The 15,437-nt window shown below is 38.8% G+C and overlaps 1 protein-coding gene across 1 annotated transcript in view; it reads left to right on the forward strand.

Moving 5' to 3' along the window:
• Positions 1–14,164, forward strand: part of CUBN (cubilin (intrinsic factor-cobalamin receptor)) — a gene marked incomplete at its 3' end in the record, with an annotated part of 43,485 nt that extends 29,321 nt beyond the window's left edge. The window contains exons 23-27 of the mRNA XM_008944799.1: positions 5,903–6,089; positions 9,806–9,966; positions 10,446–10,627; positions 11,338–11,494; positions 13,977–14,164. Coding sequence (XP_008943047.1) covers positions 5,903–6,089; positions 9,806–9,966; positions 10,446–10,627; positions 11,338–11,494; positions 13,977–14,164 — 875 coding nt within the window. The remainder of the gene's footprint in view (positions 1–5,902; positions 6,090–9,805; positions 9,967–10,445; positions 10,628–11,337; positions 11,495–13,976) is intronic.
• Positions 14,165–15,437: the final 1,273 nt, after the last annotated feature.

Consider the following 15,437-nt stretch of genomic DNA (forward strand, 5'->3'; position numbering starts at 1 on the left):
CTTAAAAATGCAAGTCTATTTTCTTTTCAATGCTACAAAAAACTAGAAACTGTATAAAATGTCTATATGAAGTTAGAACTATATAATATCTTCATCCAAGCTCTAAACAACAGGTATGGTTTTCTTTTCCTGCAATTAACACATATCTTTGCTACTCTTCAACTAAACTGGGCTTATTCTCAATTTATTCTCACTCAAACCTAGAATGATTATCTCTAGAATAAATGCTTTTTCATTTCAACCACTATAGTTTGTATAAGTATGGCAAAGTAGCATATAACTACTGAAACTGATAGTAATGGACTTACAGAGAAGTTGAAGCTACAATCTGTTTTTTTTACAGAGATTTGTTTCTTTTAGTCCCAGCACAAAAATAGCATTACTACAAAGTTAATAAATACTAGACTGCTAACATTCTTTTTTTTTGTTAAGAATGTTTTGAAGCTTCTATGGCCTTAGAAAAGGAGAACACGTGTGTATGTGGACTTTTCTGTGAGAAGCAACTCCCCACTTCTCTGAAATCATATCAAGTTTAGTTTCCCCACTGTGAGATGTTTAGGCCTGGTACTCTACTAATGTATATTCAGTTACACTAAGGTAGTGAATTGTTGAACATAATAATATCTGAGACATTTACCACAGCTATGGATTCTTTTTTTCTTTACATCTGCTGTCTGTTTTCATTTCTCTACTAAGGAAATTATGGTTCTAATAAAGTTTCTTGTGCAGTAAGAATCTTTCCTATTTTTGAGCTATGTTGTCTTAGCCAGCTAGAGTGTAATCAATATCAGAACTGGCCAAAGCTGTTCTGGTTCATATTAGACATTTCAATAGGCTTTTGCTCAGACTTGTTTTACAGAGAATGAGCTATTGAAAAGATGGATAAGATTATTCCCCAAAAAAGAATAAATAGGAGGGGAAAAAAAGGGTAAGTAGAAGTGAAAAAAAATATTTCTCTGTAAAACAAAACTGATTTTCTTCTCCATGCATTTTAGCAGACAATATTTTTGTTAGCATGGTTTGTCTGTGATATATTAATTGAAAAGTAGCCTGAAAATAAAGGCAAAGCTATATTTACTGTCAAAACATTTGAATGCCATGAGATACAACCATGGCCATAGTCCATAAAGTGCAAACAATTGTTCTAGTGTCTGCTGGTTAGTAGCTGTGAATAGCTCATATGGCAGCAATACAGACAGAATTCCTCCAATCAAACATGCTCACATGATACTCAGATGTTTAAAATATATATTGCCCCCGTACTGGATACTTAGTTCTTGGCTGCCTTTCTGCCTTTTAAAGGAGAAAGTCATATGGAAAACAAGGTAATATTTAGATTTATTTCATAAAGTCCAGGTCTCAACTGCTAGACAGGTAAATGTCACAGCAGCCCCATGGCAGACTTTAGGGTTTCTGTTTGCACATCCTGGCAGGCCATCTCACACAGAATCTATGGAACATTATTGAAAAATCTTTGAAAGGGCTCAGTCTTTCCTGGAAGTGTTGCTCAGGGGTCTTGAAAGATCCAGGCCACAATTTTCCGCTAGGAATACCACTAGAGTCAGTGTATGTATTTTATTGTCCTCAACTTCTTCACAAGTAAGTGGGAATTTATTTGTTTTTCTTTGAATTGGGATTTGAGAGTTTTTTTTTTTTTCTTTTTCCTCTTTTTTTCTTCTTCATTTATTTTGTTTCATTAAAGAGCTTCATTTCATCCTTTCTGCTGAGAAAACTCGGCCTTTACAAGTTTTTTAGCTGATTCCCTTCCTAATAGAGTTTTCATTCCTGGTCTTTCTGTGGCTTTGGTGAAAGATAATATTTTTCCTCCTTATCATCCTGAATTCTGAATGATACTATTTATCAATAGAGCTAATTTTTTCTTTAAATGGTTTCATTGTATGGTATACATTAGCTGACAGTGACTGACTGGAGAAGTCAGAGCTTGAGAGGGATCAGGAAAGAAAGAAAAACATTTGAGAATCTGTGGACTTAAAAGTGCACCTCAAAGTGATGTATAGATTTGTGTGTCTGTTGATAGCTGAGTGCAAGTTGAGATCCCAGTTCTGATCATGCTGACTTAACCCAGTAATAATTAGGAGTATGTTGCCTGCCTTTTATCTTCAGCTGAATGAACAAAGACAAGAATAGAAAGTAGAGCCTGACCAATAAGTGCATGCACAGGTACAGTACATGGTTGAATGAGGCTGAGCTAACTTGTTAGGGCACAGTAACTTGGTTGTGTTTGATCAGGGTATTAGTGTGCTTCTATGTGCCTATAACTCTAGTAAGTGTCTTTATGTGTAAATCAGCAGAAGAGTCGGAGATTCTTTTTGAACAGCTGTACCCCATGTTTCTAAGGAGTTTGGATCTGAAATGCTACAGAGCACCTTTGTGTGCCTTCTTGGTAAAACTTAAGCCTCTTGGTGTCTGCTGGCAGAAGTAACAGAAGGCCCTGAAGTGCAGATGTGCTTTTCCATTGCCTGTGGAGAGGCATGTAATTCATGTGATAGTTTCCTCCTTTTCTTTCTAAGCATACGTAGTATATTATGTAAAAATCTAATTTTTTTGGGATCCCAGTTTTCCTTTGGCAGAATGAGATTGAAATAAAACTCTGATTTTACATAGGACACTATAGTTGTAATTTTGATTAATTAGAATTGTGGTCACTGATGAATATCTCTTTAAGGGAAAAAACATGGATATAATTTTCTGCACTATGCATGTTTGCATGAGTGAGTAGTACAAAATCAGGCATTTTTCTTCACTGTTGGCTATTACAGTGTGTTGATGCCATTTATGGCACCTTTTTTTTTTTTTTTTTTTTTAAGAAGAGCAAACACATTCATTACCAAAATCAGAAAGCAGATTGAATAGTTTCCAAAACACCAAACAGGGCAAAGCAAGATGTGTGATTGTCCTTGACAATTGCCTCCTCCTTCTGTTTTTCATGAGCTTTGGCGAGTGCAAACTAAACTGAATTAATATTTTTTCCAGGTATATACTAATCACATTATGGTGCTAGGCTGCATTCTGAACTTTGGCAAAGGACTCAAAGTACTTTTTCCTGCTAACTTTGTTAACACTTTTCACTGAAAAGACTGTTAGTGCTTAAGCACACCCCTAAATGCTGTGTTAGTGATGTGAGTGCAAAAAGGGAGTGTCAGCTCTCCTGTTCAAAGTAGGACACAGTGAATGGATCCAGTCACCAGAAGAGAGCTGGCTGACAAAATCCATGACTACATTTATGCTTTTCCTAATCCTTATAGCAGCATAGGCTCAGTCTACACTTGGATTTATTTCACGTTAGCCAGAAGTCTGACTTTTCTAAGGCAGTCATTGTTCCACCTTCTGTACTTATGCCCCTTAGCACATAAAGAAAATTATGTGGCGTGTAAAGCAGAGTACAACATCCAATTTAAAACTGCACTCTTGGAATATGAGTGTCCGTATGGATTGCTCCCAAGAAAGCAAACTTTGGTGGCAGAGAGGACCTGGGCAATTCTATGGAAATTGTTCTTAAAAGGGCTGAGAAAAATTAAATGTGCATGAGTTAGGCACCTACTCTTCTAAAATCAAGAGGAAATAATTAGGTAAAAATAGGTAACCTAATAAATACAGACACATTTTCATTTTAATTTTTGTATTGCTTTCGTATAATGAGTCGTTAGGAAAAACGTGTGTCACGTTTCTAGGTTAGATTTCTAATCCTGCAGGCAGGGTTCTCAAGAAAGCATTAAGGATCTGGTGTTTGATGATAAGCCTACATATCAGCACCATATGAGCTGACAGCACAGCAAGGGCATTATAAGGATTTATAAAGCAGCACAAGGTTTTTGAGGTGCCCAGGACTAACCTGATTGTTGTATGCATACATTAGAGCATATCTGTGAGGGAACACACAAATTACTAAAATTCTAAATAAAGGCTAATAGATTGTGTTTTTAGATAAACTGTTGCATGAAACCTTTTTGACCTGCCAATACCAAAGTAGAACCCAGTGGCAGAAAATTCTGCGTGTTTCTGTGTCATGTTTCTTGTGATGAATTAGGAACATGAGTCAGCTTTGGGGGTATTTATCCCACAGAAAACATTTCCAACAGAGGCCTTCCAGGTGGTGACCAAGAATGCAAAAAAAACACCATTAAAAAAGATGCCATTAAAAGCAAAAGTGTTTTAGTAGTTAGAATATATAGTTAGAATGGATAAAGAACAGACATGAAAATGACCCACCTTAGACCTGGAGGGCCTCAACTGCCATTTCATCTCTTCCCTCTAAATTACTGTGCATTTTGAAGTGTTAATCACAAGTATTACTACATTGCAACTGTGCTGTGTTAGAAAACAGGTTTTGGAGATCTGTGGCAATCACCTTAAATGAGTTTAAAGTTAATCATAATATTTTGTTTGCTCTTTTAGTTGTACCTGATAATTAGTCTAACTCTGCCTATTTGATAGAATGTATTTAAGAAATCTATTTTGATTTCTTATATTTGCAAACCGTAGGACTTGAAATGGGAATGGAGGAGCAGAATGAGTCTCCAGGGTCATCAAATTAGGCCACAGTTTTATGCCTACTTCCACACCCCTCTTTGTTGTTCTTTTTTTAACAAGATCTATGTAATGTGATCCCCTTTTTAATTAAATTAATTAAACTGTATCTTAAAAAACAGTGGATTTTTTCCCCCCGTTACTGCATCTGTTATGTTGGTTTGACAATTACTCTAGAAACACACTTCCTGATAGAAACTTCCTCCGAATTTCTGTGTGTCTGTATTCATGGGCAGTTTTTAACTTCATAACTTGTACTGTCATTGAGAGTGTGTTCTATTTTTCTTCTCTTCATGCTTCCTGATGTTTAGCCCTTTTTCTCCTGCACTTGCTAAACTAAACACATCAGGCTCTTCTAGTGTCTGTGTCTTTTGCCTAGTAACCTCATTTCCTGCTATCTCCACAACCTCTGTCTTGTTCTCATTTGATTTCCAGAACATCAGTGACCATGTGTATCCACATTTTCCAGGTGAGATGTCACCATTGCCTTGTGCAGTGTCATCAAGATTCTGTTTTGACTGAAAACATCTGACACGGATCAGATTTCTTCTTGCCCTTTTTTTCAGCCAGATCACAAACCTTACTCAGACTGTGATCAATAATACGTGACAATTGTTCTTTCCAAAGTAACTCTCACCTACCATTATGTCTGTGCTTTTGAAATAGCTTCGTTTTAATTATTGCTCAGGTTCTGGCTCAGCAAGAGTCCTCACTATTTTCTTCATTCCAGCTCATAATACCAAGATGCTTCTACAGTGCTGACAGAAGAATTGATGTAGCTGATTTTAGTATCAGACCTAAAGTAGAATTGCTTTGTCCTCTCCATCTAAAGATTATACTATTTTCCAACTGGTTGTCACTTATGGTCCAGAAAATGGGAAAAGAAATATAGATATAAAATCCCCATCTCCCAGATTTTATTGTGGGGAATGCCTCAGAGCAATATAGTGTCTCCTCATAGCTAGAGACTGCATTCACTTTCCAAAACCAGTGCTTTCCAGAAATTCAGGAATCTTACCTTTAGCGTTGATCAAGGCATCCCTTTCAGTTTCCTTTCTCTGCTTACCTGGTTCCAGGCCAAAGACAATTTAGGCAGCTGGAACTACTCTAATGTTGCCTGTTTTACCAGTGTTCTGGTAAAAGCTGAACAAGTCAACTCAGATATAAGAAATCCTATGAAAAAAATGGATTCTGTTTTACTTTATGGTGATGACATTCAGCAGTAAGACGTGTCCAGAAAGAGTTATAATGCACAGGAGCACAGGACGTTAGCTCCTCTCTCTGTTGGGAAGAGAAATTTCCTGTTACTTTAGCATACCTATTTAATTCATACTGGTCTCTTTTCTTTTTAAAGTGTGTTCACACAACTACAGTACTGAAACTGGTGTGGTAACATCTCCAAACTATCCCAATAACTACCCCACCCAGACAGAGTGCATATACACCATCACAGTGGGAATGAACAGACAGATTGTGCTGCACTTCACCAACTTCACCTTGGAAGGGAACAGACGCTGCACGGAGGATTATGTAGAAATCAGGCAAGCCTAATTATTTTTCTTGTCCATTTACACATGTTCAGGAACTGTAGTTTTAACTATACACCTGTGCTGTCCATGTGGGAAAATGACTTACCAGCAAACTTTAAAGGCTACCATTCCCTCTTCACACCTGGCTCCATTGCTGGCTTTCCCACTTGGTAAATTCCAGTTCAGAGAGCAAGTGGAGTATGTGGACTGTGTTTCCATGCACTGCATTCTGGTTGTTTTCCTTCATGCAGAAACAAAGAGTTTATCACCTGTTTTGGGACACATACTCCATATCTGAAAAGTCATGGCAGTCAAGTGAAGTCCCTGGTGAAAAAAGAAAACATTGCCCCCATTTTTAAAAAGGGTCAAAAGGAGGACCCTGGGAAGTACTGACCTGTCAGCTTCACCTCTGTGCCTGGGAAGACCATGCAACAGACCCTCAGCTGTGCTGAGGCACATGGAGGACAGAGAGCTGATTTGAGAGAGCCAGCATGGCTTCACAAATGGCAAGTCCTTCCTGACCAACCTAGTGGCCTTCTATGATTGAGTGACTACATCAATGGCCAAGAGAAGAACTATGGAGCTCATCTGTCTGGGCTTCTGTGAGGCCTTTGACATGGTCCCTCACAACATCCTTCTCTCTAAACTGGAGAGATGTGGATTTGATGGGTGGACTGTTCGATGGATGAGTAATTGGTCAAATGGCCACATCCAGAGCGTAACGTGGTCCAGGTTTCAATGTCCAGATGGAGATTGGTGACAAGTGGGGTCTGTATGGGGACCAGTGCTGTTTCTGTTTAATATCTTCATCAGTGACATAGACAGTGGGATCTAATGCACCCTCAACAAGTTTCCAGATGACACCAAGCTGAGTGGTGCAGTTAACATACCAGAGGGGCAGGAGGCCATCTAGAGGGACCTGCACAAGCTCAAGAAGTGGGTCCCTGTGACCCTCATGTGGTTCAACAAGGCCAAATTCAAGGTCCTGCGTCTGGGTCAGGCCAATCCCAGGTATCAATGCAGGCTGGGGGATGAAGGGATTCAGAGCTGCCCTGTGGAGGAGGACATGAGGGAGCTGGTGAATGAAAAGCTGGACATGAGCCAGTAATGTGTGCTCACAGTCCAGAAGGCCAACTGTATCCTGGGCTGCATCAAAAGAAGTGTGGCCATCAGGTCAAGGGAGATGATTCTGTCCCTCTACTCTGCTCTGGTGAGACCTCACTTGGAGTACTGTGTCCAGCTCTGGAGCCCTCAGCACAAGAAGGACGTGGAGCTGTTGGAGCAGGTCCAGTGGAGAGCCACAAAAATGATCAGAGGGCTGGAGCAGCTCTCTGATGAGGAAAGGCTGAGTCTTGGGGTTGTTCAGCCTGGAGAGCAGAAGGTTCTGGGGAGACCTTATTGCAGCCTTTCAGTACTTAAAGGGGACCTATAAGAAAGATGGGGACATTTAGCAGGGCCTGTTGCAACAAGACAAGGGGTAATGGTTTTAAACTAACAGAGGTCAGATTTAGAATAGATATAAGGAAGAGATTTTTTTTACAAAGAGACTTGTGAAACATGGAAACAGGCTGCCCAGAGAGGTGGTAGATGCCCTGTCCCTGGAAACATTCCAGGTCAGGTTAGACAAGACTACGAGTGACCTGATGTGGTTGAAGATGTCCCTGCTCAGTGCAGGGGGTTGGACTGGGTGACCTTTAAAGGTCCCTTCCAACTCAAACTACTCTATGATTCTATTTTGCATTTTATGTTTAAACAGCAGCTACTCCATGATGCAGTACTAGGAACATAATCTGTGATATTTGTCTATACTGGCATCACCATTAAACTTAGGATATTAGCACGGTGATTTCTACTAAATTTTACAGGAGGATTTTTACAAGGAGAAAAAAGTGATATTTGCGGAAAGGTTAGTTGCGGGCTCACAACACATCTGCACTAAGCACACATCCTTTCTGCTCTGTTACTGTATGGGATTTGCACGTTGCAATGTCAGTGTGTCCATTTTGTCTTCATGAGCCAGCTCTCTAGATGAACCATGCCTACAGGACACCAGTGGGGTTTTTTCACTTTGAGCATGCCATGAGTTTCCATGACCTCAGTGAGTACCATAATAAAACTAATTCTGAATATTTTTACAAATATTCTGTATGGGTTATTCTTCAGTAAGTAGTGCTTTACTTTTTAGACCCAAACAAAAAGCTGCCTGCTGAAGTTGGAGTAGTGAGATTCTGAATTCCAATGCTGAATTAGCTGTTTTTTTTCAGCTGTACATACAAACTAGAAAAAGTTATGAAAACGTGAAAGGCTTCTTCAATATTTTATAAGTCAAGTGTTTCATTTTTTAATTTTAAAACAACAACCTGAGATTAAATTTAATCTAACTTTAACAGTTAACACTTTAATTTGAGGTAGACCTAAATTATAACAGAATTTGTGTGTTTTTTTTTTTTTTCCTTTTTTACTTTTTCACCTCAAGAACTGAAAAAATTAATTTATTTTGTAAATCTAACTCTGTTGTCACTGCAAAGAGCTCAGTAGCACTCAACAGGTTTTAAGATACAGCCAGAACATTGCTAAGTGCAACTCAGCTCATTGCTGCTGCCACCACAGTTATGTTTCCAGAATGTCTCATCAAACCTGATACCATTGAACGGGGTAGCTAGATAGGTCTTAGCTGCCACTCTGATTTCTTGTCCTGAGGTGTCCTCTGATAAATTGCATTCAGTCAATTAAGAAAATTCTCATCTGATGAGAGCTGCAGAGGCCAAGATGCAAGTGAAGGGAGGTTCTGGCACATTTCTTCAACTGCCTGTAACCTGAGACACTGGCAAGAAGTTTAAGCTAGGAGGATGACAGAGTGGCAAGGTCTTAAGTAGAAATTTCTCAAAAGCAGGTATAATAAACCCATGGGGAAATGTTATTTCAGTTCTTACTGTCCACTTAAAAAGCATCCTACCAAGATTATAACAATATATAGATATAAATGTATTTATTATTTTCCTACTGATTTGTACAGTATTTTTAGTATAAAGGTGCTTAAAGATAAGGTTAGAAAGCAATTGTTAAGCAGGTTATCACTGTTTTTTTTGTTCCAAGGAGACACGTGCAGGTACCAAAGCAGAACATTAAATGTGCATCCTGATTACCATATTAGAAAATGTTACTGGAAATATTACTTTATTTAGAAAAAGGAACTAAGTGCTTGTAGAAACAATTCTGAAGGCTAAGCAAATACTTCAAAATGTGAATCATATCAATTCTGAGAAATGAGTTCCCATTTGTCTGGTGGCAAATAAGCTGCGTTTTTTTTTTTTTCTTTTTTTAAGTAGGTCAGCTAATCTGGAATTTGTGCCAGGCTAAACACTGAGAAGTGAGCAAACTGTTATTTCTTTAAATTAGAAGATTACCTTTGGTTACACCAGCAATTGCCACCTTGTAGAATACAGAGAAAGTCCTGGCTCTGCAACACAGAGGCTATGTGAGACTTCTTTTGCCTTCAGGCTGCTGAGATGAGAGAGTGAACACACCCAGCAAGCAGGTGCTTGTTGCAGGACTTCTTACTGCAAGTAGAAGTGCTCCTCCAGTATTTGGTAGTTGTATTGCTGTGTAAGATGAAGAGTCAAGATTAGACTTTCCCAGGCCTGAAAAAATTCTAGAGATTTTTAATTTGTTAACATTTCTCATGGTTTCCCTCTTTGACCCAAAGTTTTTCTTCTCTATCATTCTAGAGATGGAGGCTATGAAACTTCTCCTCTTCTTGGAAAATACTGTGGTGCAGACCTGCCTCCTGTGATAATCTCTCATGGTAACAAGCTGTGGATAAAGTTTGTAAGTGACATATTTGGCACAAGAAAGGGATTTTCAGCAGAGTGGGACGGTACCTCAGCAGGTAAAATGACCACATCAAGTATAAAACCATTTTACACATCTTATTTTTTATCTTTCATTTGTATTTTATTTCTCACCTTTTTCCCCACATCTTTTCTGCTTCCTATCTTCTAAAATCTGTCTGCTAATTAGATAACAACATAAATTCATGTTATTAAGATCAAGGATACAACTTTCTTGATCCTTGGGCTTCCTTTTTCTCTACAGGGAAGGATATACTGTTCCCTAGATATAATGTAGCATCAACTTTCACATATGTTTAGGAAAGCAGTAACCAAGAATTTCATGGAAAAAAATTATATTTCTAGGTGTTACAGGCTCTCTTCTGCTTACGACACTGTTGGCTAAACGCAGATTTTTAGGGGATCATTGAAGATGTTCAGGGCATGTGAAGGTCAGCAGTGTGAATCTCACACATCATGTCTAATCCTTTACTCTTCTAGGTGTTGAATGTTGGTCTGTTTTCTTTGCCATTTTCAGGTTGTGGTGGGACTTTGATGACAGCTTCCGGTATCTTCATGTCTCCCAACTACCCTATGCCATATTACCACAGTTCAGAGTGCTACTGGTTGCTCAGAGGAAACCGAGGAACCCCATTTGAAATCCAGTTTGAACAGTTCCATCTAGAGTATCACCCAAACTGCAACTTGGATTACCTTGCGGTATGTACCCTGTGACTCTGCTCCATAGGAGACAGCCGAGTATGGAGAGTACACAGGCAAGGAAAGACACATGGCCCTGGTCCTCAAATGTTCATAAGTGAGCAGACTGAGGATAGGAAAGCTCCATGCAACATGCTATCTTCATATCCCAGAGCAGTGGAGGGTAAGGCAGTAGTGTCTGTGTAGCTGCTGGTAAGAAAAGTATTTATGTCTAGATAGAAAGGCCACTGAAACAAGAATCTATCTATATGTTTTGAATTTGCTGTGGTTTGGACTAAGGCCTTGGTATGTTCTCTTAGTAGGTTACAAGGAAAAAGACACAACTGTGTCAATAACCCTATTGTTAATCCCAAATTTCATATATGAATTGTTGCATAAATTATCTGATTATTTTTAATAGAGTTGAAATGGAGTTTCAGTTTTCCCCACTTGGTGAGTAAGCCCCTCAAAACCCACTGGTTACTGGCTTCCTGTTTTTCCACTGATTTGCTTATTTCTGAAATGCCTGTCAGGCTTCCTCTGAGCAGAAATAGAATTTAACCTCTTGTATACCCAGTAACAATTTCTTAGGCAGACATTTTTCAGGGGAAGTTAGTTGGATTTGTAATACCATCAGCTTTATTAAATACATCTGCTTGTTTCTTGTTTTTGTTGGTGTTTTTGTTTGTTTGTTTGTTTGTTTGTTTGTTTGTTTTTGTTTGTTTTTTAAGGTATATGATGGCAACAGCAGTAATGCCAAACTGCTAGGTAAATTTTGTGGGAACCAGATACCACAACTCATCCATTCCAATGGAGACAGCGTGTATGTGAAATTAAGGACAGACAACAGCTTTCAGGGTGGAGGTTTTTTAGCGAAATACAAACAGGGTACGTAAGTAAAAGCACATGAGAAGAATGTCTCTACAGTTCAGCTTGTTCCTGAAACCGCTTTGTGCAGCCAGTGTTCTTACCTATTCCTGAGCAAGAGGATGATATATAGAGCATATTGTTGACCCAGATTCTCTAGTCTGCTACAGTCACAGAACACAGACAGCTGAAAATTATCTGCCCATCTATCTGTGATGGAGACTATCTCCTTCCTAGGAGAGAGATGGTGAGGTGGATCTACTTCAATTGCCTGCACCAGTGGCACTTACTGCTCCAGATTTACTCAGAATAACAAGTGCTGGAGGTCTGTAACAGGGTAGATTGGATCATTCTTGCTCTTTTGCTCACAGAGTCTCCTGACTTTTTAACAGAGAAGGTAGGTAGAACAACCTTCTCTGCTTTTCTAGCTCCTTGTGAGGCAGGATGGTGGAGGATAAGTGAGTTACCCTCAGCCGTCCTGGATCACTGCAGGTACTTAGGATCATTTACCCTACCTGAAACACTTAAAAAAACTTTAATTTTTTATATGCTATGATAAGGGTCAAATTTTTCATACAGACTTTTTTTTGTAAAATAGTTCTACCCATGAAATATTAGAATAATAACATTTGAAGAAAATTCCAAGAAGATACATGACATATAAAATTTATTTTGCTCCCAGTCACAAACTTGAACATCATTTTGGTGTTTACTTTTCTCCTTATACATTCTAGCATATATGGGTAAATGCACATTGGAAGATACAGAATTTCACCATGTACAAAATGATTGGCAAGCATCTTTGTGTACCCTAAATATGACATAACAAAGTGATGTGGATTGCTGTAGGTTTATAGACATCAAGTTGTCCTAGGTTTGCACAACAGTAAATGGATTACGAGAAATAACAATGTTATTCGTCCACACGTGGCACATACTCGCAAAGGGTGAGCTTTGCTTCCCTCATTCCTTGAAGGTATCACAAATCATCTGCAGTGGACTTTTCAGATTGCAAAGTCAAGATGATATATTAGAAGAGGGTTCTCCCTCCCTTTCATTAATTAAACAGAAAAAGCACTTTCACAGCACTCAGCTGAGCTATTAGATAATGTGGTCTATATTTTACATTCATATTTAATTCCTGAAGATGCATCTGAGAAAGCATTCCAAGCTTGTCCAACAGCTAAAATTATGTAGGAAGTAGTGATGTAAAGTAAAAATGCTTAGATGCCAGACACAGTTACATGTAGATGATAGAAATATAATGATGAGTTGGAAAACATTGGAAAGGAAAACACAGTATCAAGCTAACATTCAAAGGCACCTTTGTGTCTGATTTGTTTCTAGTAAAATCCTGATGGCAGGTGGTAGCAGCTTTTACCCATCTCGTGTTCTTCAAAATCCATTTTTTGCTCTTCATCCTGCCCTTTCAAACAGTTGTATGCTTCAGTGTAGCTGTGTAGACAAGCTCCACTCTGCCTGGCCCTGACCTTCATCAGTATCCTGAGCATTTTGAGGACCTAAAACCAAAGACCTTGCTGATCCGAAAATCATTTGGAAAGGATAAAAAATATTTGCAGGAGGTAGGCGTGTTATCATTAGAAGAGTTTTGCAGGTGAATCTCTTCTATTACTGCTGTTCAAACACTGTAGATTTGCTGTATGAAGAAAATAACCTGTCCTGCTCCCCACCTCCTGCTCATGTCTGTGTGCATTACACTGGTCTGCTCCAGGTGTATGACAGACACACTGTCTTCAGACAACAGATTGCCCACATTGATATTTTCTGTCTTTACGAACGTTTGCCACAGGAAAATGAGACTGACTGACCTAATGGCATAATCGTTGTTTCACTCTTTGTCTAGTTTAGTTTCTTTTTCATTTTTTCTGCACTTCAGGGAAAACTCTCACTATTTCAGGTGGTCATCCAGTTTTTACACTACGATGCTATTGGATATCTTTCCTGGACCTAGAAAATCCAGAACAAGTACTGTACTTTCCATTTGTTGTTTTAGCCAGGGATGATTATTATTTTTTCCAATTTGCTGAAATAAAACACTTTAACCCATTAGTCAATCTTTCTTGAGCACCCTCCCCAAATTACTTCAACTGACAGAGCAAATTTCTATCAGAAAAACAACAAAAACAACAACAACAACAACCACCACCATGTTTCAGGAATAACTATGCATTTAGAATTAAAAAAACCTGCCAAAAATATATATGTGCTACATATACCGATGCATCTGTAAGTGTCACAAAAGAAGGACATAACAGAGCTGAAGGATTCAAGTTTGGGAAGTCTGATTTTTTTTGTGCAACATATGCAATATATTCTTCAATAACACACAATTCTCTTTCTTCATGATTTCTCTGATCTATGAATAAAAATATTTCTCACCTTGTAATGCTACCAGGAACTTCACTTAGGAATTTTTTGAGATACTGGGTTAATAAGCACTGTACAAGTATAGTTTATTATCACTTTTTTTTTTTTTTTTCAGTTTGCCAAGACGTACTGACAGTTAATCGTAGCTATGGCATATTGGAAAGCTTAAATTATCCAAATAATTACCCACTATATGAGCACTGCAACTGGACTATCCAAGCTACAAAGGGGAACACACTCAACTACAGCTTCACAGCCTTTGATTTAGAAGATGGATCTGACTGTGACCGTGACTTCTTGAAGGTATGTACCTAGATTCTGGAAACAAGAAAAATCAAGTCTTTTACAATGAAGAAAACCAATAAGTATGCAGAGCAACAAGGAAAACCTTATCTAAATTTAGCCATTAAAACTCGTGTTAAGTTCAAACGGTTTGTCCCTGTTTCCTCTGTGATCAGTAGGGAGTGGAGCATTGCCAGAGAGCATGTCCCCCTGCCTTAACATGGCTGCAACAGGGAGGATGCACCACTTTGCAGGTGCCTGGATTTTGACAGAGAATCTAGCCACCACCTTAGATTAGATGCATGGTCTTTTACAGGTAAAGTGAGACATCATGATTCTAGCTTAATGTAAGGAGAACCTGAGATTAGTAAACTGATTGCAAAAGTGCGATCAGCCCTATTAGTTTCCTCTTGTTTTTGTCTGAGAAGAAGAGGGGAATGTTAAAAAACTTTAAAATGTTTTATTTCCACATTTTTCAAGAGAGCGTTGCTGTATCTCCTGTTTCCCTTTTCATAATTAACCTGCTTCTTGAAAGGGACTGAACAAAACTGAATTTACCCACAAGCAAAAAGAAAATTTTAGCCAAAGAAAACATTCAGTCAATCTGAAGCCAAGTGCCCTTTATGTTAATCTGAAGTTTTATTTCTAGGAAAACTGAAAATATATTTTCTCTCAGTTTTTTACTTCATGCTGTGGGAAGTAAAGTGTGGTCAAGACCACTGCTATACCAAAGATTATAATCCCCTGCCTGCAATTTTGCTGTTTTGGGGAACTAATCCATCCTTCAGATTTTACCCTTGTACAGGATGCCAGCACATAGACCCTGTGCTCCACTTAGGTTTTGCACAAGGGGAACTGAAATTCAGAGGAGTGTTAGAGAAGACTGCTTACAGCCAAGGGGAGAGCTAGGCAACCGTGCCCACATTTCTAGTGGTACTTACTTACACTGGGCTCTTGCAGAAGGTCCAGCAACAGGGCTGTTGGTAGGCTAATCTGTTCCCTCTAGATGTCCTACCTCACACCCCCCACCTCCTCAGTATGCCAGCTTTCTCACCTCAAAACTGGTAATAAACTGGCAAAACTGGTGTCCTTCCAACTTTCTTCTCTTTGTGGCCAGGAATGGAAAGGAAGAGTAGACATGTGAGGAAAATAAACAAGGGAGCACTGTATTGAGAACTACTGTATTGAGAACTAACTATTAAACCCTTGTTCATTTTTGTGAGGAGCCTGAAAAGGAAGCACTGGAGCCAAGTGGAGAGGCCAATGCTAGTCTCAAGATGTCTAAACCCTTGAT

Source organism: Merops nubicus, unplaced genomic scaffold (genome assembly GCF_000691845.1).
Source record: "Merops nubicus isolate BGI_N331 unplaced genomic scaffold, ASM69184v1 scaffold16647, whole genome shotgun sequence".
In the NCBI taxonomy this organism is placed as follows: Eukaryota; Metazoa; Chordata; class Aves; order Coraciiformes; family Meropidae; genus Merops; species Merops nubicus.